Raw genomic sequence first — 25,478 nt, forward strand, 5'->3', positions numbered from 1 at the left:
ACTATAACCCAATTTTGAATTTTTATTTTCAAGAGCATTTTATATTAGTAAATTAGTTCCAACAAAAAAACACCTGATAGGTGAAGGGTTGTTAACTGCCTTGATTATGGACATCACAAAAAAAGAAAGGAAGGAAAACTGTATTTAATGACTTCTTTAAAACATTTTTATTATAGTTTATTTATAGTGTTCTGCAATTTCTGCTGTACAGCAAAGTGACCCAATTATATATATATATATATAATTATTTATATATATATATTCTTTTTCTCATATTATCTTCTGTCATGTTCTGTCACAAGTGATTGGATATATTTCCCTGTGCTATACAGCAAGACCTCAATGCTTTATTAAGCTATCTTGTACAGCCCCCTCCTGCCTCATACCAGGGTTATTGCAACTATATCCTAATTAATCTCTCCACTTCCAGGCTTCCCACACTGCTGTATTTTAATGTCCTTGAAACAATGACTTCATCTTACCTTTCGCCTGATCAGAACCTTTAATGGGTCTCCACTTAGCTATAGATGTCCTTTGCACCTGCAGGTACCTGTGTCATTGTAGGATGCAGCAGTCCAGGTAGAAAACAGTCCCAACATTTACTAGTAACATGCTCTCTCTCAAACTTCACACTTATCTATGAGTGTGATTTGTTGTCAATTACTCCAGCCCCTAATGTCCATAACCTGGATATCTGCCACAATCATCCATGATGAAAAGACACATTCCATACTAATCTTGAATTCTGCTTCTCCTGATCACACACACACACACCACAGAAACAAGTAAGTGCCGGAATTGCAATATCATTTACCCATACTAAATCTATTTCAAGTATCTATTCTTAAAACATACCGTGAATTATATGCATAGTAACATAAAGTTTGTGTGTGTGTGTGTGTGTGTGTGTGTGTAGACACACATATGAATACCTTTGGGAAAAGAATTGGAATATCCTCTTTGATAGAATTGAAAACGTAATAATTCATGAACATAAAATATAAAGACCAAATTCTTTTTCTTTTGGCCACGCCCAAGGCATATGGAAATTCCTGGGCCAGGGATAGAACTTAAGCCGCAGCCGTGGCCCAAGCTGCTGCAGTGACAACACCAGATCCTTAACCCACTGCACCACAAAAGAACTTGCAAAGACCAAATTCTTTAACCTTGCATTCAGGGGTCTCCATAATATCATTTCCCAGTCTTACTTTCATGCCTCCTGTGACAAAGCCATTAATGCCTTCCATTCATTTGATACCTCCTGAGACCCAAGTGCTTTATATAGAATACCTCATGTAATCCTTACAGTGGTCCTGTGATTGCATTATTGCCTCCTCATTTTACAGATGAGGTTTAGCACATACCTTCAGGTCACACAGATAGTTAGTGACAGAGTCAGTATTCAAACCCACTTTGTCTGACTCCAGAACCAATTTCTTAATTTCTTTTCTAGCCAAATGGATCTTCTGCTCACCATCACCCTAACACATGTTAAGTTCCACTGCCATGTTTTCGATTGTGATCTTTATGCCAACTCAGAAACCTTATCCTATTTGTCCTACAAAGTTTAGCTCAGAACTTACCCCTTCTATGAAACCTTTCCACCTCCAGCCTTCAGCCTTCCTCTGCCCTTTAACCATATGTTGTTTGAGATTGTCATTTATTTTTAGTTGGTGACGGTGTCTTCCCAACCAGGTAATTAGTTGCTTGATGGCAGAAGCCATTGAAGACAGAGTAGAAAATCTCTAAGATTCTGCTCTCTAGGTTATACTTCGTAATACCTACAATTCCGTGTCCCTAGTAGGCACTCAAAAATGAACTTGGTGTTAAATAACTCTTCACAGATGGAAGACTCTCTCCTCTGTCATTAAAATAAAATAGTTCACAACTCTCTGATTTGAAATTAGGGCCTCTAAAAAGTTTGAATTAACTTCTAAGGAGGCTGTTGTATAACAGATATTATATAGCATTGTGTAATATCTAAATTAATATTCAGATCAGTGTTCTTAAGAAGAGAAACTCAGTAGTAAGTCAACTTGGAAACTTGCAAAAGATTGACTTGATAGAGAATAATCTGCCCACGTTCATTCGGTTCCTCTGCCTTCATGGACCCTTGGCATGGAATAAGAGACAGTGTGGTTTTGTGTCCATTTAAGGCAAATTGTAAAACTTTCTCTATCACTAGAAAGGATCTTAACAAAGAGAAAAGGAGGGGAACACATACCAAAAAAAGGATCTGTTTTTTAAAACCAGGCTATGAAGGAAGGAATGAGGTGGTGTCCAAGAAGGGGCAGAGGTTCAGGTAGCAGAGATTTTTATTCTCAACACACTGAAGGTCATTGAGAGAGGTGGTACAGGTTGTGCGAAAGGCCAATGGTGACTTTGAGATAAGGATAGAAGGAAAGAGGAAAAGTCGTGGTTAAAAAGCTTTGTGAGAATTTAAACCTAACCCTCCTTCCCTTCCCCTCCTCTCACAGGGTCCCCCTCCCCCGCCCCCTTTCTGCCACCCTTCCAGCATCTGATTTGTCATTCATTCTAAAATACAGTTTGGAGGGAACTGCATGAATCAGTGCCATTGATTGTTTCTGTTGTTTGCTTAAGGGTTGATTTGGAAATCTCCATAAGCTATTCTGCCTTAATTTACACTTTGCAGGGTTATGGTATGTTTAGAATGACTGATAAGTACCAGACTTAATCTCTCCCAAGAAATAACAACGCATATAATTTGTAAGATAATTATGCTTCAAGTGATCAAGGAAGACTGAAGGTGTGAAAACAGCTTCAGTAATAGGCATACCTTTGGGGAACGTAAAAGGATTTTGACTTAAATATCTTAAAGACTGTGCTAAATTAGAATTAGCTGAACAATATCAAACCCCCTCCACAAAAAAAAACTTTTAAAGGGAAATTTAGAAACAAGTAAGGGCATTTCATTTATCAGAAGATAAAATTTCAGAGCATTTATGTGGTAAGATCTTTTTGAAAATCAGAAAGTTGTTTTGGTTTTGTTTCTTTTTAATTTTTTATTTTTTCAATGAATCTCTTACATTCAGGAAAATTGGGTGGATTTACACAAGAAAATAACACCATAGATTCCGGAGAACTTGATATTGGCCGAAGAGCAGTTCAAGAGGTTCCTCCTGGGATCTTCTGGAGATCACAGCTCTTTATTGATCAGCCCCAGTTTCTTAAATTCAATATCTCTCTTCAGAAAGATGCATTGATTGGAGTATATGGCCGAAAAGGCTTACCGCCTTCTCACACTCAGGTAGGCTCTGCTGCTGATAAAATGAAACCTGCTAGTTTGCATTTTTGAAGTCATTCTCTTTCTTACGTTCAGCTGTTTAACTGTTGACCACTTTTATATTGATCTCTTACAGTGAAAAGAATTTTTAATGTAGATGACACTTATCTTGAGGTTTTTGAATTGGTAGGAAGAACGGTATTTTCTTCCTTGACTTGCTTTCATCATTATTGATTGATTAAAATGCACAGAATCCGTGAGTAACCTAATGAATATTGAACATCATCTGAGTACGTGGTAAAACACTATGGACTGGAGTTCTCTCTTGGCTCAGCGGGTTAAAGATCTGGTCTTGTCACTGCTGTGGCTCTGATGACTGCTGTTACTCAGGCTGGATCCCTAGCCTGGGAATGTCCACATCCTGTGAGCGTGGCCAAAAATAAAACACCGTGGACTTCCCAAGTATTTTACAAAGATTCTTTGGTAATTTCCAATGATCATACTCCTTCCATGTAATAGATGCATAACATTTTCATCTCAAACATGTATTCATTCTATTGAAAATATGCTATTACTTTTCCCTTTGTATCAGGTTTATTCTTTATACAGAAATGATGGGAATGTAAACAAACATGATGATATGAACTCAAGCCACGATTCCTCTTCTACACATGATGAACACTGAAGTACAAAGGCAAGAGACCTTGACAGATAACCAAGGATTACCACATTAGTGTGGCACTTAAAACAATTCAGATACCCTTATATCATAGATTCAAAGAACTTTAAAGTCAGTTAGCTTTCATGAAAATCACCTCACCATTGTCTCAGATCAATAATCCCACAGACTTTTTCATAATCTAATACTGGCTCATGGTATATATATTGGAAATTGTGGTTTAAAGGGATCTCACTATGTCTAAGAGAAATTACTTAATTGCATCCCACAAAACTGGAGTCCAGACTTCTTCCAAAAAATACATTTTGAAATTCCAAAAATGTAAGAGATGGCTAATTTAAATTGACTGTTAGGAGTTCCTGTCGTGGCTCAGTGGTTAATGAATCCGACTAGGAACCATGAGGTTGCGGGTTCGGTCCCTGCCCTTGCTCAGTGGGTTAACCATCCACCGTTGCCGTGAGCTGTGGTGTAGGTCGCAGATGCGGTTCGGATCCCATGTTGCTGTGGCTCTGGCGCAGCCCAGCGGCTACAGCTCCGATTCGAACCCTAGCCTGGGAACCTCCATATGCCGCAAGAGCGGCCCAAGAAAATGACAAAAAGACAAAAAATAAATAAATAAAATTTAAAAAAATAAATTGACTGTTAGGTAAGTTTAAAGTTATACTTGAAAATCAGTCTATTTACCCATGGAATTTCATGCTGATTTGAATTTGATTTATAAAATGAGGACCAGAAGATTTTTGTGTATGCTTTATATTATGTAATTTGTGAAAAATGTTTTTCTATAACCTCAGAATATAAATTATAAAGAAAAATTGATCCATATACTAATGAAAAAATGTCTTTTAAAAAGGATGAGTAAGAAAAATTGAACATGCTTTCTCTAATGTCATGGATCAGGGAAAGTTTCATATGCGTATATGAGTTATGGAGCTATGAATTTTTTAATGCCATACTTTGGTGTAGTCATTTTTTCTGATTTAATATTTTTCATATCTACATTATTAAAGTAATACCTTTAATCTTTCTGTATCAGATAGCTCCGATTGTATACTAGTGTTGAATTTTTTTTCTTTTTAGGGCCACACCCACAGCATATGGGAGTTCCCTGGGCCGGGGTCAAATCATAGCTGCAGCTATGGCCTACACCACAGTGGTGGCAACACCAGATCCTTAACCCACTCAGCGAGGCCAGGGATCAAACCCACATCCTCACAAAGTTCGGTTCTTTACCCACTGAGCCACAACAGGAACTCCTCTTAGTGTGCAGTTTTAAATTTTAGATTATAATTACATTTAACTCTAGTTCATGTTACAGGTAACACTAAGATGTAATAACTAGATTTTCTTAAGTAGAAGTGGCCCTCTTTGACTTCAGTTATAGCATATAGGTTGTGTTTGGTAGAGCAATAATCCAGTGAAATATAAAAATCACATGCAAGATTTAATTATTTTTGTGTAACTCAAGAGACTACCTCTAAACTAAGTACAACAGTGAGCATGTAACCTATAAAATAAATTCACCAAATTAATTTCAGAAAAAATTGTCTGATACATTGGGCACTTTAAAGGTTTAAAGACTTAGGGTTGACTTTTTGCAAGTTATATACCGTATAAGACTAGGGAAATAAAAGGTGTAGTTTCGGGTCTTTTCATAATTCTTCTGGTATTTAAACACAATATATGTGATATCCACTTTTCTTTTCTACCACAATATATGTGTTTAAGTGGGTTATGCATTTTCTTAAGCCCCACAGTTATTAGAGTCCCTTCGTCTGGTTTATTCAGGATCAGCAGAGCAAACAGCTGTTTCTGAGTTCAGTGTTTAAACATGAAATATGCTATAAAGCAGCTCAAATTGAACATTTCTCTGGTTCTGGGGAACGTTAAATAAATCAACCTGAAATAATTAAAATTGGCCAACCATTCAGAATAATCACTGGAGTTTTGAAAGTCTTTGTGACCCTTTATAAAACTGTCCCTGTGATTGTTGCCAAGGAATCAATTGACTTTCTTCTCCCTGCCGCCCAATTCATTCTCCTGGACAGTCAGGAGCCTAAGGAAGCAATTTAATGCTTTACAGGTAATAGGGGACTGTGTCGTGCAAGTGCATTTGCATGAAGGCTACTTTAGCACGTGAGTCGGACACCTGGGTTCTAATCACACACCCTGCCACCTTTTGACCTTTTGACCTTGACCAAATCACTGATCTTCTCTGGGCTTCAATGTCCTCTGTAAAATGAAAAGGTTGGATCAGGTAATCTCTGAAGTTGCTCCCCCCCATGTCCATGTTTTACAGTGAGATTGTACCACCACCAAAAAAAATTGATTTAAGAGTTCAGTGAAATTTTTGTAGTTTCTGAGCTCTCATCATTGTAATAAGTGAATTGAGTTAAGAATCTGGATAATCTGCTCAGAAATGAGCCACTGAGATAACCTTTATCACATGTAAGCTTGGTCTCATGATTGCTCTCCTAAAGAGATGAGACTGGAATTTGATCCTAAAAGTAGCATAAGATGCTAAGATTCGTCTCTGCCAAAAAAAAAAAATCCATATCTCATCTTATGAATACCTATCTACAGAACAAAACTTGGGTTTACCTATAAGTGATTACCTTACACCCTAAGAACAAAGGTTCTTAAATTTCTTTTCCATATATTTTGTTTCTTTTTCGCAGAGATAGCTTTCCTGTTAAATAGGAACTTTCTTTAGGTATTTGAATACCTTCCTGATGTTGTATGTGAAATGCACCACAGACACCCCACCACCACTATCAAGCCCACCACTCCAGCCTTATTGTATTGTTCATAGTGCAATACAAATGATAAAGGTGACAGTTACTAGGCCTTGGAAGACCTATTAAAATTCAAAATTTCCTCCCTTTCATTTTTTCAGTTACTGTATTTATGTTAGGGGAGAAAAATGTTTATATGCAGTGGAAATGCAAATATTTAAATCTAATGAGAAAATGAAAGACATTTGAGATAAGAGACGCCTTTCAAAAGTGCTAAATTAATTTCCTCCGGTAATTTTGGAATACAGTTCCAGTGAAATTTTTGCAGTTCCAATATCCACATCAGGCACTATTTGCATCCTTGTACCATATAAATGAAAAAAAAAAATTAAATACTAATCACACTATGGCTTTTTTGTATATTTCTCACAGCTGAATGATGTTATAATGCAGTTTGACTGTACTAACAAAATAACAAAAAAGTACTTTTATATTTATATAAAAATTTAGTATTTTGGAAACTAAATTAGATATTCTAACTTCTGTGCAATGGTAGCAGTATGAGGTCTGTGCACAGTGGCAACATATTTAACACTGAGTCTTGGAATTCCAACAACTGATTTTTTTTCCGATTCGATCGTATTAAGGGACTCATTGTAAATAACTTTTCCTTAAATAGACTTCTGATGAAATTCCACTTAAGGAATCTCTCTGAAAACACAATATTGATGATTCACATGTGTAGCGCTGTAACAGTAATGATTCATATATATATCATATATATGATTACATATATAATATATTGCTCTATTGTACTTTTGCTATAGTGTAGTATATATGTATATATATTATAGCTGTAGTGTACCTTTCACCATAAACACATACCTCAGGAATAAAATGAAACTGGGTAAGAGTTTATAGAAACGGAATCAACCTACTTTTAAGAAACTGTTGTCTAACAAGTGTATTAAAACTGTGTTGGAAAGTCTTTGCCGTGTCTTCCAAGTTGACTAAATTATCTCTGGCTACAAATTTACCCCACTATTACCAATCACATGCCGTATTTTTAACTCTCTTTAAATTCCCCAGTTAAATTCTTCCAGCTACCCAGTGTTCATGATTAATCTTGCTAAAACAAAAATTAAGTTTAATGATGATCGCCTTTAAGATCAGAGCGGGGCCATCCCTTCAGAACCTCGCCAGTGTTTCATTTTTTTAGACCTTTGATCAGAGATGTAAAGGCATCTTGCTGTATGTTTTTAATCTAACCATAACTAAGTAGAAATCCATGGCATTCTCCATCATGCTTGGGATGGATACACTGGGGGGTCACAGAGAAGGGGGGGTGGGGGCGGGTGAAAAGAGCCCGAGCTTTGGAGCCAAGTACACTGGGGCTCTCACACCAATTCCACCACTGACCACGCATCTAACTGTGCTCAAACTTAGCAGGTTTCCATTTCCTTTGTCTTTAATGTGTATATAATAGTGCCTTCCAGAAGAGTTGCTATGAGGATTAAAATAATCCTGGCACAGAGTATATTCAGTAGTAGCAGTTACAACCTGAGTATTAAATAGAAGACCTTAAGAGACCGTCTGTGGTCTAACCAAAATAAAGCTGCTGGGTTTGGAATGGTATAGGTTTATGGTTGGATCCCCAAACTGCCTAACCTCACAAGCTTTTCCCAGGCTAGGGGTTGAATCGGAGCCACAGCCGCTGGCCTATGCTAGAGTCACAGCAACTCGGGATCCAAGCCGTGTCTGCAACCTACACCACAGCTCACGGCAACGCCGGATCCTTAATCCACTGAGCAAGGCCAGGGATTGAACCCGCAACCTCATGGTTCCTAGTCGGATTCGTTAACCACTGCGCCACGATGGGAACTCCCTCACAAGCTTTTTATCGGTCAGAAGAATTGAATAAATTTGGAAAACGTGTTGCCCATCAAGGGAAAAAATGGTCTCCAAAGGTTAAATACAGCAGTGGTGTGCAGTGGGGAATCCTCAGTCCCATAAATGCAATGCCTAGAAGACCTATCAATTCAGGAGCTTTTTTCTAACATGAGATCCTGCTGGGAACTATGTCTCGTCACTTATGATGGAGCACTGGGCCACCATGCTGTGCAATGGGGAAAAAAAAATAATGTAGTGGGGAAATAAATAAATAAATAAACTTTAAAAATAACATTGGGTTTATTAGAGCAAAGGAGGAAAGTTTGAAGAGGAAAGAGAGAGGCAGCCACAGCCATACACTCTCTGTGACCACTAAATGGTCTTACTTGTCCTTATCTTCAGTACGACTTTGTCGAGCTTCTGGATGGCAGCAGGTTGATTGCAAGAGAGCAGCGGAACCTACTTGAGTCCGAAAGAGCCGGACGACAGGCGAGGTCCGTCAGCCTCCACGAGGCCGGCTTTATCCAGTACTTGGATTCTGGAATCTGGCATCTGGCATTTTATAATGATGGGAAAAATGCGGAGCAGGTGTCATTCAATACCATTGTTATAGGTAAGAACCATCTTTAAAGCATCACTTTCCAGGCTTATAGCCTGAGTGCTGTGTTGAATGGAAACTAAATGGACTTTGCCAATTTTGAGTGATTCCTAGGATGGCAAAGCCTGAGGTAAATGAAAGAAGTAGTTGTTAAGTTATTTATTTATGAATATGTGACAAACCATGGGGCACTGGGAGAAATGCCTAAAAATGTCTGCATTGGCAATAGCAGTGCTTTGCTTTTACTACTCGAATAATCTGGTATGAATCCTTTTTTTTTTTTTTTTTTTTTTTTTTGGTTATGGAATGAGCTGCCCATACTTCCTTCAAGATGTAGCTAAAACAATGATGAAACTGACAGTTTACCCTGTGGGAGAGGCAGGCTTTACAACAAGGCTGGCTTCTTTTTCTTTTCTTCAGAATCTGTGGTGGAATGCCCCCGGAATTGCCATGGAAATGGAGAGTGTGTTTCTGGAACGTGCCATTGTTTTCCAGGATTTCTAGGCCCAGATTGTTCAAGAGGTATGCAAGTGAGATTCTTTTCTGAAGCCACTATACATACGCTGTAGAAACACGGATAATTCAGAAAACTACCAAGACAGGAAAGAGGGAGGGGGGAGAAAATGGCCTACCGCTTGTTCCAGTGATGTGCCTTTTCTTTGGGAACCTCGATGGAAAAGATAGCTGTTAATTCCTCTGTCGTGTTTTGTTTCACAGCAGCCTGTCCAGTGCTGTGTAGTGGCAACGGCCAGTACTCCAAGGGCCGCTGCCTCTGTTTCAGCGGCTGGAAGGGCACCGAGTGTGATGTGCCGACTACCCAGTGTATTGACCCGCAGTGCGGGGGTCGTGGGATTTGTATCATGGGCTCTTGTGCTTGCAACTCTGGATACAAAGGAGAAAACTGTGAAGAAGGTAAACATGTCAATATTTGCCGAAGTCTATTGTTTTCGCCACAAAGAAACAGATGATATGTGTAACCTTTCATTTGGCAGAGCAATCTTTTTATATGCCTCCCTCTGAAAGTAATTTTGATTTCCATATTCATGGATGCATGGCTTCACGAACATTTTACCTCATAAAAAGAAAAAAACACCAAGGAACCCTTTTGCTTTTTCTCAGTTGTGTGAATATTTTTTTTTTTTTCCACCCTGAGAAAGTTAACAAATGTTTGCATCTTGGAACCAACAGTGGACCGTTCGTTGAGGGTTTTGGTTTTGGTTTCGGTTTTTTGCAGTTCTTCACATTGATGCCCGCTTCTAAATCCAGTCTTTGGGCATCTCTAGAAAGGCAGAATATTGAATATAAGATACTAATGGACAAAGTACGACATCGTGGGGTTTGTTCCATAAGTGTATGTAATGATGACGGTCCAGATGCTATACTGTAAAATATAATTGAACTGTTTTTTCAAAAAGCAGAAAAGCACCATTTCCGTTCTTCAATCAAATTGATTTTATTGATCTGCACACACAAAGTAATGCAATTAAGTCGCTGGAATTAAATTTTCAGGCCATTGACCCTACAAGTGTAAAGTTTTATTGAGTCAAATTGCTAAATTAAATCTCGTCATCTAAAGCACATTAAAGTGAATTAAGAAGGATAGAGTGTACGCAACTCATTTATTTCTCAAACATTTGAGGGTCCCATACAGCTGTCAGTATTCAGTGGTTATGGATTAGGTCAGCTGATTCCAATTTTCTTATAGAGCAGCCAATACCTATTACTCTCTGATTAGGCAGAACGGAAAGCAGTAGAACTCTCAAGAGCAGAAATGTGTAATTCACAAGAATTACAAATCCTTGCAAGAGTCTCAGTTACCTAAATGGCATGACTCTTAATGTTTTATTGTGTAATTCCTGCATTTTCAGAAACAAGTTCTTGCAGTATTAGGTAAATATGTGAGTCTCCAAAATGTTCAGCTACATTAGATTGGGATTTAATTCTTTGCTCTCCCTATGCTGTGTGTATCTTCCAGATTTCCTCATAAAGTTGTTCTCTTTTCTTTCTACTAGCTGACTGTCTGGACCCTGGATGTTCCAATCATGGTGTGTGCATCCATGGGGAATGTCACTGCAATCCAGGATGGGGTGGTAACAACTGTGAAATACTCAAGACCATGTGTCCAGACCAGTGCTCTGGGCATGGGACATATCTTCAGGAAAGTGGCTCCTGTACTTGTGACCCTAATTGGACTGGCCCAGATTGCTCAAATGGTAAGGTTAATACACGAAGTACAACAGAGTGCTTAACACTCTTTAGCTAAAGATTGCGATATTTTATTTTTTAAAACAATTTAGGGAGTTACCATCGCAGTGCAGCAGAATGAATCCGACTAGGAACCGTGAGGTTACGGGTTCAATCCCTGGCCTCGCTCAGTGGATTAAGGATCTGGCGTTGCTGTGGCTGTGGTATAGGCTGGCGGCTACAGCTCTCATTTGACCCCTAGCCTGGGAACCTCCATATGCTGCAGGCAAGGCCCTACAGAGACAAAAAGACCAAAAAATAAAAATAAAAAGTATATGACAACATAAGACTTAATATGATCACAATAAAGAGTAAATATATAGAGATATTATGATATCCATAATGGTTCAACACTGAGTTTTTAATTATGTGATTGTAATAGAAATGACGGGTAGTAATTTTATTCAGTCATGTTTTTGAACACCATCTCTGTGCTTTGTGGCAGGCCCTATAGGGATGAAAGAATAATCAATCATTCCTTCCCTCTAAAATAGAAGCTTTAAAGTTTTGACCATGACCTAAATGACCAACAGGCTTAAATACATTTTTACATTGTGACCTTATATACATATATGTGAATATACTCCCATCAGTGCAACAAAAGCTTTACAAAGTGGTACAAACTGATCCTTTTAAAAAAATTTTATTGAGGTGTAGTTGATTCATAATATTGTGTTAATTTCTTCTGTACAGCAAGGTAATTCAGTTAATACACACATGTATATGTATGTATATATATAAATTCTTTTTTATTTTCTTTTTCATTATGGCTTTTCACAAGATAATGAATACAGTTCCCTGTGCTGTACAGCAGGACCTTGTTATTCTACTTTTTTGTTTTGGCTGCTCCTCTGGCATGCAGAAGTTCCCAGGCTAGGGATCAAACCTGCGCTACAGCAGCAACCCAAGGTGACAACGCCAGATCCTTAACCCACTGAGCCACAAGGGAACTCCCCTATTCTACTTTTTTTTAATGCTGGTTATAACTCATGATTTAATTCCATGATGCACTTGTCACATGGTTCAGAAAGATGCTGTTTTTTTGAGTTCCCATCATGGCTTAGCAGAAGTGAATCTGACTAGCATCCATGAAGACACAGGTTGCATCCCTGGCCTCACTCAGTGGGTTAAGGATCCAGTGTTGCCATGAGTTGTGGTATAGGTCGCAGACGCGGCTCGGATCTGACGTTGCTGTGGCTGTGGCATGGGCCAGCAGCTACAGCTCTGATTCGACCTCTAGCCTGGGAACCTCCATATGCTGTGGGTGTGGCCCTAAAAGGCAAAAAAAAAAAAAAGAAAAAGAAAGAAAAGAAAGGTTCTGCTTCAGTCTAGAAAATTACAGTGGAATTGGGGAGGTAAGATGAATATATATGAAATACTCAGAAACCAGTATGTGCCAGTATATTCTATTGAGTGTTACATGGATTAGTATGCTAAATTCAGTCACTATTCAGAGGTATGATCCTGTCTCAATGCATAGTGAAAGCTTTCTAGGAGACTTAACATTTCTTGCCTTCTTTTAAATGTTGCAGTTGGTATGGTTGGAGGAATATTTTTTGTCTCTTTTTTTTTTGCTTTCTTGGGCCGCCCCTGCGGCATATGGAGGTTCCCAGGCTAGGGGTCGAATCAGAGCTGTAGCCACCGGCCGACGCCAGAGCCACAGCAACGCAGGATCCAAGCCGCGTCTGCAACCTACACCACAGCTCACGGCAACGCCGGATCCTTAACCCACTGAGCAAGGGCAGGGACCGAACCCGCAACCTCATGGTTCCTAGTCAGATTCGTTAACCACTGCGCCACAGTGGGAACTCCCTGGAGGAATATTTTTTGACTAGAGGAACGGTATTGGAAAGGACTTAAGAGCATGGACTCTGAAATCAGATATTTAGGTTCATATCCAATCTGTACCACTTAATAGCAATATAGCCTTATGGAAATTACTGTATGCTTCAGTTTGCTCATCTATAAAGTGGATTAGGTCATATGACATTCTTCCCAGAGATGCTGTGGGAATTACTTGAATTGATGCATAAGCCGTGAGTGTGGCCCTAAAAAAAAAAAAAAAAAAAAACAAAATGGGGTTGGGCTCGTTTTGATGGATGAAGTTTAGTGAGGATAGTTTAGACAATGAAGAATTCACTGAACATAATGACGCCACTAATATGGTGAATATAGTATTCCAGAACTATCCCATGGATTACATGTCCGAGAGAAGAATGAAATATGAGGACTGGAGAACACAATGGGGAGTTTTCCAGAGGGCAAAGGGATGAGGGCACAGATTACTTTTAAGTCATTGGAAATGAAAAGGATAAATCTGAAGGACACGTGAAGGAAAAACAGACAGGACATGCTGAAAAAATAAAACGGAACATGGAAGTTGGTGAGAAGAGCTGAAAGTCTGAGACAAGGGAGGTTGGAGCGGATGTTCCTGTCTCTGAAAGAGGCGGGAAAGTTGGGAAGGAGAGAGGCTCACTGGGTAGGCAGAGCACAGGGGCAGCAGTGGGGAGGTGAGTGAGAAGTGGGGAGTGATGACTTCTGTGTGGACACTCAAACCATCTGAACAAAAATTCATTTAAAAAATAAGAGGGAGTTGCCATCGTGGCTCAGCAGAAATGAATCTGACTAGAATCCATGAGGATGCGGCTTTGCTCTCTGGCCTCGCTCAGTGGGTTAAGGATCCGGCGTTGCTGCAAGCTGAGGTGTAGGTTGCAGACGCAGCTCAGATCCCAAGTTGCTGTGGCTGTGGTGTAGGCCGGTAGCTGTAGCTCCGATTCGACCCCTAGCCTGGGAACTTCCATATGCAGCAGGTGTGGCTGTAAAAAGGAAAAAAAACAGTTGTATAATTACAAGATCAAAATAGGCATTTACCTCTCTCTTTTGAGTTTTATTTACATTTCCAGCTTCTATATTAAAAAAATGTAAAAATCCAATTAAAGTTTACAGATAGAATTACTTGTACAAAGAAAGATACTCAATTCAGGCCTCTGACAGCTCCATCGGTAAAATAGGCATAATACTAGCTGTTAAATAATGCTTGTTTGAAATATTCTCATTCTTATTTGTTTCCCACAGTTATCCAAGTGGGAAAGGGATAAAGGATAACAAAAAGTCCCTTTTTTGTTTCATGTAACGTTATTTAATAGATTACCCGAATTATTTTACAAAGGATTGTTTGATATTAAATAACACAAAAGATAATTTGGTCTTCTTCATAAAATGGTATTGTTATGAATAGCAAAAAAATATATAAATATTAATTAAAAGATTACATTGGCTGCCAAAATTACGTATCACTATTTTACATACTTCGACTGATTTTTTTTCACACTGATGTAATTATTTTGCTAGCTGAACATCTAATTTCACCTGTATACAGAATGAATGTTTTAGACATAATGAGTGAAAATCCTCATCCTATTCATCTTTAAATCCCTAATGCAAAACAGAAACTTAACATATATTAAACTCTCAATATGGAGCGTTGAATAATGAAAACTGTATTCTTTGGAAGAAAGTAATTAAGCACAGAAAAAAAAAAAAACTTTAATTAAGCTTTGCTATTAGCTGCCAAAATAAAACTTAGAATTATTTTAGTAAAGATCTCAAGTATGCATATAGCCAGCCTGTGAAAACTGGGTTCATATGCCTCAGATCTGTCCACATGTTACACAGGTCTCATTTAATGTTTACAGATCAGGAGTTTCCGTTGTGGCTCAGCAGGTTAAGAATCCGACATAGTGTCCGTGAGGGTGCGAGTTTGATCCCCGGCCTCACTCAGTGGGTTAAGGATCTGGCATTGCCACGAGCTGCAGCTTGGGTCCCAGATGCAGCTCGGATCCGGTGTGACCACAGCCACAGCTCTGATTTAACCCCCAGCCCGGGAACTTCCATATGCTGCGGGAAGTTAAAAAATAATAATAAAGTTTACAAAAACATCGTTGTTAATTTACATCTGTGACTTAAAAGTTTCCTCATGGTAGAATTCGGAATTTCTAACCCACTGACTCCTAAAGGAAAACACTTTACCAGCTACTTCTTCTGCTGTGGTGGAAATGACCTTCAGACATCTAAGTTCACTAAGAGAGTAGGTTTTACACCTGAACCAACATTTGGTTAAACTGCTAAAAGAGAAGAAATGAATCATTTCCATCAGAAAGTTCATAGGTTTGAAAGCAACAGAGCTTTCCCCTCTCTTCATCAGCAGTTTGTCCATTCATTAGTCCTCCAATTCCACTTCAATTAAATTAACTCTAATTAATAAGTTCATTACAAAGATGGACGCACCTTGCTCAAAGCTAGTGTGCTAAACACTGATAAACTCCCTCACCCTAATGAAAAATTGATTAGATTGAATAAAAAAGGGTACTGCAGAAAGAAACCTCGCTCTTCTGGAGCTGAGGTGATGTTCTCTTCCTCTGACGTTAATCAAACCATCTTGAATCTTTTAATCAAAAATTTAATTCAAATGAGAAGGAAAAAGGTGGCATGCAAAAACACATACCACTCCCTTCCAGTTCATAGTCCTGACTGTTGTTTCTAAGAAATGTTACAACTCTCGTAAAGCCTTGATCTGGTGTTTAAAATTCTATAGCACTGTGAAGTACAGTGTTTGAGAAATGTTATTTGGCCAACAAATGTGGAACATGTGACTATATACACAGTGACTTTTTTTAATTTAAAATTATGACTGTTGGAGTTCCTGTTGAGGCACAGAGGAAATAAATCCGACTAGTATCCATGAGGATGCAGGTTCCATCCCTGGCCTTGCTCAGTGGGTTAAGGATCTGGCGTTGCCATGAGCTGTGGTGTAGGTCTCAGACACAGAACGGATCCCATGTTGCTGTGGCTGTGGTGTAGACTGACAGCTGTAGCTCTGATTCAACCCCTGGCCTGGGAATCTCCATGTGTTGCACTTATGTCCCTAAAAAGCAAAAATAAAAATTGAAAAATATAGTTATGACTGTAGTCCATTTTCTGTTTGTTAGAAGTGACCTCAGGTCTTTATCGTTCAGCATTTTTATTTTTGAAAGAAAACCAAAACTAAACAATAAGTCTTTCAATCTTAAAAAGGATAGTTCATTTTATTTAACTTTATATGTGAAGAGTAAAAAATAAAATGGCCTTCAGAGTTCTCTCTGTCTCTTACTCTCTATTTGGATTTAGCCAAATAAAGCTTTCGAGAAAGCTTTTTAAGAAAAAAAAAAAAATTATTTCAGAGGCCTGAATTCTATTTTAAGGACCTGACCTGTTGTTACTGTTTTTAAAGTCCTTTGGTCATTCGTGCTCCTTTTAGTAATTCTAGCATTTGAAAAACCTTGCTTTTCAAATGCCAGAATCAGTACTTATATATATTACTAAACTGGTTTTCTCTATTGTTTTGTTAAACAACTTTTATCCACCAACAGTACAGATATATTGAATGGGGAAAACAATTTCTTTTCTTTAACCAACATGTCTGTGTGTCAGGAGCAAGCTAATGTGCGTACTATAATTGATTCTCTTTTTTCACTCTTTTTTAAAATAATGGATTCTTTTTAATGGCAGCATCTGAATATTTTTTAAAAATTAAATGGTAGGATTAAAAATAACCCCTTTTCAATTTTTGCTGCAGGGCTGAAACCCAACTCCTGTTAGATACCCGACATGCTTAGACACTGAAATAGTTCATCAATTTTATAGCAACTTGATGTATGTGTGCATGTGTTCCTAGCTGCCAAAAGATACTCTCAGAAACATATACATGTGTGTGTACATACTTTCCTCTCATTATGAATCATATGTTATGTTTTGTTAGTAGTCTGTGTGTGAGCATGTGCGTGCACTCCCGCATAATAGAAGGAAATTATTTATAACAAAATTGTCCTGTGCATTTGATGCCCAATTATGGCAGCATGTAAAATTAAACAAAAAAAGTGAACATCTACATTTAGCCACTGCTGCTAAAATTTACTTAGTATGTAAATACTTCATATTTATTTCCAGTGATTTTGTTTTTCACCTTAACATTCAGACACACTTGTTAACGCCCTTTCTCACTCCCCCTACCCTTCTCTCCCGCCCTGCTGTCTCTGTTTTTCCATCTAGAAATCTGCCCTGTGGACTGCGGCCCCCACGGTGTTTGCATGGGGGGCACTTGTCGCTGTGAAGAGGGCTGGACGGGTCCATCGTGTAACCAGAGAGCCTGCCACCCGCGCTGTGCCGAGCATGGGACCTGCAAGGATGGCAAGTGTGAATGCAGCCAGGGCTGGAACGGAGAGCACTGCACCATCGGTAGGCCAGCCCCGTCCCGCCCCAGCCCCACTGGCAGGAAAAGAGCTCAGATGCTCTGCTGCTTTGCAGCTGGGGAAAGCTGATCTCTTCCAACTAATGCTTCCTCCTGTTTCTTCGAAAGGGATTACTCCCTGCGGAAGGCTCTCATCTTCCAGTGGCAGTTCAGTTCTTTCTAGAACCACTGTCTTGAGTATGAAGTATAAGAATTTTTTCTTCATTGGTTAGGGGGATGGCTACCAAAATTGAGGGTTTCATTTCTTATAAAACAGCTCCCATTGACTAGTTCTTTTTCGTGTTCTACATTGCTGCTGTGTAACAGCAATATATATATATATTTTTTTTTAACTTAAAAAAATTCCCAATATGTAGCCCTTTTGGCTCCTGTAGATTCCAGAATCAGGCATCTTAGCACCTGTCAATCTATTTGGGTCTCAAAAAGAGGTTTGAGTTTTTATGACTTTATTTTGTAGTACCAGGCGAGGTAAAGTAGAATAAAATGCACAAGTCTAGCTTTTCTTAAACAAATTATATGCTTAACACGTCTTAAAATATGATGATGTTCTAGTACATCTGTTGGTTAAATAAGACAATCAAATAGGTGTTTAAGATCAAAACGTTAGTATGTGAATGGTATTTAGCCTGGATGCAAAAGTATCCAGAACTTATATACTAGTTCCGTATTCCCAAGGTATTCAGTGCTTTTCCTTTTACCATTTGAATCATGACCCAAAAACATTTATTTAAAGAAAACACAATAAAAGTAATACATTTCTACCTCACTTCAGGGAAAGTGTACAACATTAATTATAAATGGCACTGTCCCACAGAAATTTCATGATTTGCGATACGGTGCTTTTCCACATTGAGTCAGGTCCTTAGGGTAAAATTTGATAAAGCCTTTGGGAGGAGTCCCAATAGCTTAAAAGCTGTTAATCTTCCAATGCGTCTATATGATTATGTACTTCCATTTTTTTTTTTAAAACAAGTGACTAGTTAGACAGGGATTTTTTTCCATGGAAGAATTGAAATCACTTGTATTTTATAAATTGTCATACTTGTATCTTTTCCAAATTTTAAGTAACATTCTTTTTGCGTCTTCGTGATCCCTAATATTTGTTTCAGGGGTCCCACTGCCACCCCCACATGTGGCAGTCCACTGGAAGGTTCATAGGACTCTGCAGAGTTGTGCTCAGGGCTTTGATGGTTTCTAGAAAGGGGAAAGACCTATCAGGTGGTGGTGTCTGGAGAAGCCCATGTGGAGGCTCCCCGAGGTCTTCTCTCCAAGCAGGAGAGGTCACAGGAACCATGCTCCTTTGGGAAATGTCCCAACATGTGTGCAGTGTTTCCAGCCGTGGAAGCCTATTCAAGGCTCAGAGTTTAAGTTTTTACTGGGGGCTGCTCAACCAGGTAGGCTCTGTCAGCCACAGCCATCAATATTCCTGACTCTCCGATGAAGAGCAGGTGTTCATTGCTCCAGGTGGGCAAAAAGACCTCATGGATATAGGGAACATCCAAGTTGCCTGATATCAGCTGAGGCCCAAGCCTGCAGATGTCTGAAGATCTGACCTTTAGGTTAACTCTTAACCTGTGGCATGTCCTTACGGTCTCACATGTTGAAGGTGAGCTACCAACAACAACTGGGGAACCTGTCGTCCCACTGGAGTCAAGGGCAAAGGCACACGGTCGAGGCACTGACAGAGCACTCATCCTCCCCTCTGACCCAGATGTGGCTTTCCCCTCCTTCGCTCTGTAAGGGGGGGCTCTGCAGGGCCCTGGCTGCCAACAGTAAGGCAAAAAACACTGACAGCCGCAATCTGTGTCTTTATGCAGACATAACAGAAAACAATGTGACATCCCCATGACCCAAAAGTTCCATGCCCCCATCCCAGAATGCCCCATGTTAGAGGCATGGCAGGAAAAATGTGCCGGTAATTATACTCCGTCATATTTTATGACCCCACCGTCACCATCCTAAGTGAACTGATTCACACCAAAGGGAAAAGGTTGTCTGTCTGATTATTTGTACCCTAGCACCTGCAACCAACACATGTAGATACAGCTTGGAAAACGAAGAGGTACACTATCCACTGTCCCTATGCAGATTTAACTTGCCACCCAAGAGCCACCAAACAAATCAGTCCATAGGTGTCATCACTGACCTTGGTTGTAGCACTTGGTTAGTTTCCCTCAGAGGAGCTGTTCTTAAACTTTGCAGTTGTCTGAAAACAAATGGGATTTTTGTGAGTAGCAGGATTTTTTTTTTTAATAAGGTAGTGTGTCTTGCTGTGGTCGTGAACAATTACGTGTTCTATTGTTTCCTTTTATTTTTGTTGCTTTTATACTCTGTGTACATAACAATGTGGAAGTAAAGGACTTGCTACATTTAAAAATAAGCCTTCCGGGTGAACCTTTTAAAAGACGTAAAGAACCTTTAAATCATTGTTTTGCTCCTTTATACTGTTAGAACTAGTTATTCCAAATTTGGGCGTACAAAGATCCCATTGCTTTTCCCCTGTCTACTTACTACCTGTGTGTATGTCCACAATGAAATCTCAGGAGCCCTTTAAAAGGAGGCCTTTGTCAGTCACTGATTAAACAGCCCAGGAAATGACAGTATGTTTTCTCATTCAGGATAGTTACTGTTCTGTTCATTTCCTCTCAATTCCAACACTTAGGTGGCTGGCTGAAAGGAGCTTTCACTTTATGAAAGAATACTCATAAATCAGCAAGGCTTTTTTTTTCCTTTCTCCATATTATGTGCCATCTCATTGAATACAAACAGGGAGGTTAATTGAAACAGAGATGGAGGAGAAATTAAACAGTTAGAAGCAAACAAAAGTTCCCAACAGAAAGCAAAGAATATCCTTCACGAGTCATCTTACTGTCTTCATAAACTCTTCATGCTTACATAAAACCGTAAGCATTTTGATAGTAAAATAGCTTATGAATTTAGAATATTCACTGAGTACCCAACTACCTGAAGGGATTCCATCCTGATATTTTTATTAGCGTGTTCATATTGTCCTCTCTTTACGAATTGTGTGTTCAGCGAATTCGGCACATTCGTTCTTGCATTCATTGTCCCAAGGCTGCCTTTCTTGGGTTAGACTTTGACAAGTGATGTATGCAGATAGAAAAACAAGACAAGCAGTACTATGATGAAAATGACTATATCATTTTCATTTATGATTGATGATTGTTAGACCTTTTCCTAAATAAATTTACATGATTGCTCCACAGCAAATAAGCATAAACAATGATTCCTGATGTAGTTCAGTGCTAACAGCACTGGTATAGATATTCAGCTATCAAAATGTCACCTTTTGTCCATAAAGGGGTCAAATGATTCTCATACTCATGCCCTTAGCTGTGTTTTTCTTCAGATAGGAAAGAATGTTTAGAGGATCCAGAAGCAAGTTCTAAAATATGAAATATTAAAATTAGCTTCTAAGTAATAGTTGACATAATTAGATTTTTTTTTTTTTTCTTTTTTGGCCACCCTGAGGGATGTGGAGTTCCCAGGCCAGGGATCAGATCCAAGCCACAGTTGCAACCTCTGTTGCAGCTGTGGCAACACCAGACCCTTTATCCCACTGTGCCGGGCCAGGGATCAAACCTGCATCCTGGTGCTGCAGAGACCCCGCTGATCCCATTGCACCACAGCGGAAACTCCAATAGTTGACTAATTAGAATAGTATATGGCTATTTCTGTATTCTGAAACAGTTCTTTACAGACAAGTTGAGGCAGATCAAGGTCAAACCTGTGAACTGGGAGACACTTGTCTCAAGTCAGTAAGTTCACTATTTGCTGTATTTGACTGGAACCAGAATCTCTAACCATGCAAAGGCAACTCAACTGGTTTGGCTCTCTCTTTTCTTCTTGTTAAGGAAAAGAAGGGACAACTGCTATCTGATTAGCCTGTGGCTGAAGGACAGAGAAGTAGCACAAAACCATGCCAGCCTCTACTGAACAAATATCTGTAGGCAGAAGCCATAAAAGTGCAACACTAACTAAATATCCTGGGCAGGGAGTTCCTCAGCAATAATGCACCAGACTACTATCCATAAGGATGCAGGTTTGATCCCTGGCCTCACTCAGTGGGTTAAGGATCTAGCATTGCTGTGGCATAGGCTGGCAGCTATGGCTCCAATTTGACCCCAACCTGGGAACTTCCATATGCTGCAGGTGCAGCCCTAAAAAGACAAATAAATAAATATCCTGGGCAATGATAACTCCTAAGTACCAAATTTTTGAGTAATATTTGAGTATTGCTAACCTGTACCTTCCCCCAGGAAATATTCTTTTTAGCAATTGATGGGAGAAAATTTGCCCCTACAGCCATCCGTTTGTATCTGAGAGCACTGGAGGCTGTAGATGAGACAGGATCTGAAAGGGAGAGGGAGGAGAGATAAATAACACATCTGATTGTTATCTACGGTGGTTCAGGGTTGTTATGAAGGTGAGGAAGGTGCAGATCTCTTTCTATAGATGGTGAATTATCTTCTGGAGATTGATGGGCATTTCCCATTTCCCCGCAGACACAAATGGAGAAAAATGGGCTTATGTTGTTTACAAGTTGCTTAGATATAAAGAAGAACCTTAGGTTGGAAACCTATTTCAATCCTGGAGCCCCCCCCCCCCCCGTCCAGTTTTGAATCTCCATGCCAATAAAAATTAACAATATAGTAATTATTTAGGTGTGAAACATCGTGGGGTTTGCTTTTTCTTTTTTTACTTTTGATACCCAAAAGATGTTAGCGGAATCCGGTTTCTTATTCAGAGGGCCGAAGAACGAACTTCACAAACACACAGGTGGCAAGCAAGCAAAAGTCTTTATTACAGGAAAGCAAATAGCTCCCAGCACAGACACTGGGAGGGAGAGGAAGAGTCCCCCCTTCCTATTTTTCTGTGGAGGTTTTTATTTCTTAAGGGAGGTGGTACCAACGTGGGGTCCAGACATCATTCCTTTTTCCCATTGGCCTTGTCCAGTCACCTATATCAGGCCTTATCCACTAGAGGTCTTAGGGATGGATATGGCCCATAAGTTTTATGGCTACATTGTTCTTCTTTCACCTAGACTGGGAGTGGCCACTCCTCTCATTCCTTCATTCCAAGTCAGTCAAGGGGTGAATTAAAGATTAAGGTCCACCTAGACGGAAAGCAGGTATACTTTCTACAGAAAACAAGGCCTGCGAATGTTATTTCCTGGAACTCCCAAATCATAGATACTAGTCAACAACGGTATCAAAGAATATGTTGAAGCCTTTGTTTCTTTTTTTTTTTTTTTTTTTTGTCTTTTTGCTATTTCTTGGGCCGCTCCCTCGGCATATGGAGGTTCCCAGGCTAGGGGTCCAATCGGAGCTGTAGCCACCGGCCTACACCATAGCCACTGTAACTCAGGATCCGAGCCATGTCTGCAACCTACACCACAGCTCACAGCAATGCTGGATCGTTAACCCACTGAACAAGGGCAGGGACCGAACCCACAACCTCATGGTTCCTAGTCGGATTCGTTAACCACTGCGCCATGACGGGAACTCCCAGAAGCCTTTGTTTCTACACTACCTACCTAAATCATTATTCATCACTCTGCCTCACTTTAAGGAGTGTTTTTGGAGGGGAATGTTGTTTAAGTTCTTTGACTCCATTAAGTCCCTTGAGCAGTGTCCCAATTCCATGGATGCCTGGAGGGTTCTTGCAGTTCGAGAATGTATTGATAATTTCTGCTTTATGTGGAAAATTATTAGATTTAGGCATACGGTTCACTTTTTATTCTCAACTTGATTTAACTTGTTTTGGATTTTTTTTCCCCTACGACATTTGCATGCCTCTGTCACATTTTATTTGTTATGATACTCATTTCTTTACCATTAATCAATTATTGACCATCTCATCTGTGACATTTGAATACTTCTTAATGCAAGGGAGTGTAATATCATAAAAATGGCTTAGGCTCAGAAATCTTTAAAAAGATATGTTTTCCAAGCAGTTTTGTGATTTATTCACTGTAACTTAGATCTTAACTGTTTTTAGCCTCAATTGGTTTTTTTCTTCCAAAAGTAAAGTAACTATAATAATACCTATCATATGAGATTCTGAAGCAGTGTCTAATGTTTAAGAGCTTTTAGAGTTTGACTCCTTGCTGCTACTCCTTGTGACTATGAGCAAATGATTTAACCTCTCTGATTATGTTTCCTCGTATATGAATATTATGTACCTCATAAGGTTGTTAGGATCCAGTGAAATGTGAGAATGTAAATCACTTGCTAAAGTACCTAGCAGACACTGTTCAATCAGTTTTTATTTCGTCGTTAAGTATAAATGAGGCCAAGTGCAACCCAGACAATGTTTTGGATGCTGACAAAAAAAAAAAAGGGTAAAACAAAATAGCTCTCCAGTGAATTTGCTTTAAAGAGTTAATGAAATTCCATTTCATTGTTGTAAAATGTGACCTACTCTCAGAATGGCTATGGCTTAACAAGAAGTTGATATGTTTGGAATGGGGGTGAGAGAGGTGTTGCTTTGTAAAATCACAGTGTGAAAGACAGGTAGAGTCTATTGTAATATTTTTCTTCTGGTTAGTTCTCAAACACAGTTGTTTATTGAGCTACATTGATTTTCATGTACTTTCAGGCAATTCAAATGGAAATTTGGCCTAGGGGAAATCCTAATTCTTTTAAGCTACAAAAGACCGGCTATTTGTTTTTATTCTAATTCTTTCCTACACTGGGAAACAAGATCATTAATGATCACAAAGATGTGCTTTGTTTGTTCAGACAAAACTTAGACATACAGTATTCAGCATACCTCTAATAAATACCATAGTTGCTCTGGGCTTTGGAGTGCTAGAGATTAGAAGTTGAAAATGAAATACACACAGCTGGGGAGTTACCTACTCACAGTATGGGGGTAAAAGAAAGACAAAAGGATGCCAGTGTGGACATGTCTTTCGCTTCATATTCTAATTCTTATCTCAGGATAATGGTGAAAGAATGGTATTTTAGCCGAGAAATTAAAAAATAGGTGACAATTTTGAGGGGAAAAAATAACCTCTTTTTTTTTATTATAGTTGATTTACAATGTTCTCTCGATTTCTGCTGTATAGCAAAGTGACTCAGTCACACACACACACACACACGCATTCTTTTTCTCATGTTATCCTTCATCATGTTCCATCACTCATTTGTGATATAGTTGCCTGTGCTGTACAACAGGATCTCATTGCTCATCCGCTCCAGTTGCACTGGTTTGCATCTACTAACCCCAAACTCCCAGTCCATCTCACTCCCTCCTCCTCCCCCTTGGCAACTGCTTCTTTGATAAATATCTCACTTAGATGGCAAGCTCAATGTTCTTTGTGACTCCTGTAATGGTCCCAAATTGGGAATCATATTCATGGTAATACAGAATATGAAAGTTCCAAAACTATCTTTTTTACATTTTATTTGAACTTATGATTCCCCCCTTAACAAGTGGATATAGGGTACTACATTACACCTGCAAATGATTGCTCTGGGAGGCATTTGGCTTCACATCTGTCAGTGTCATGTAGTAAAGAAAGGAGTCTCTAGGACCACCTATCTGGGTCCCTGATGGAATTTTACTGAGAAACTGAGGAAGCTTAAGCATCAGGGCTCCTCATGGCACAGGTCCCCTTCTAGGATCTTACAAGGGGACCGTGGATTTAAAGGTCATGTGTGTTGTGGTCTGTGCACATGCGTCAGAAAGGAGAATTTTCTGGCATGGTGAGGTGAAGAGAGAGGAGTTTATTGAGATAAGAGACTAGACCAGCAGGATGACTTCCTGACAATCAG

General features: G+C 39.2%; 1 protein-coding gene across 50 annotated transcripts in view; it reads left to right on the forward strand.

Annotated features, from left to right (window-relative positions):
* The window catches only part of TENM3 (teneurin transmembrane protein 3), a 2,581,468-nt gene that overhangs the window by 2,455,188 nt on the left and 100,802 nt on the right, over positions 1–25,478 (forward strand). For all 50 annotated transcript variants that reach the window (XM_085000902.1, XM_021076354.2, XM_085000908.1 and 47 more), the window contains 6 exons: positions 3,054–3,268; positions 8,951–9,161; positions 9,567–9,668; positions 9,864–10,058; positions 11,159–11,359; positions 17,478–17,663. In XM_085000902.1, coding sequence (XP_084857028.1) covers positions 3,054–3,268; positions 8,951–9,161; positions 9,567–9,668; positions 9,864–10,058; positions 11,159–11,359; positions 17,478–17,663 — 1,110 coding nt within the window. The remainder of the gene's footprint in view (positions 1–3,053; positions 3,269–8,950; positions 9,162–9,566; positions 9,669–9,863; positions 10,059–11,158; positions 11,360–17,477; positions 17,664–25,478) is intronic.

The sequence above is a fragment of the Sus scrofa genome, chromosome 15, assembly GCF_054392235.1.
Source record: "Sus scrofa isolate SSC_HxYL_T2T_F1_AM1 chromosome 15, Sscrofa_HxYL_maternal_Yorkshire_Landrace_v2.0, whole genome shotgun sequence".
Taxonomy (NCBI): Eukaryota; Metazoa; Chordata; class Mammalia; order Artiodactyla; family Suidae; genus Sus; species Sus scrofa.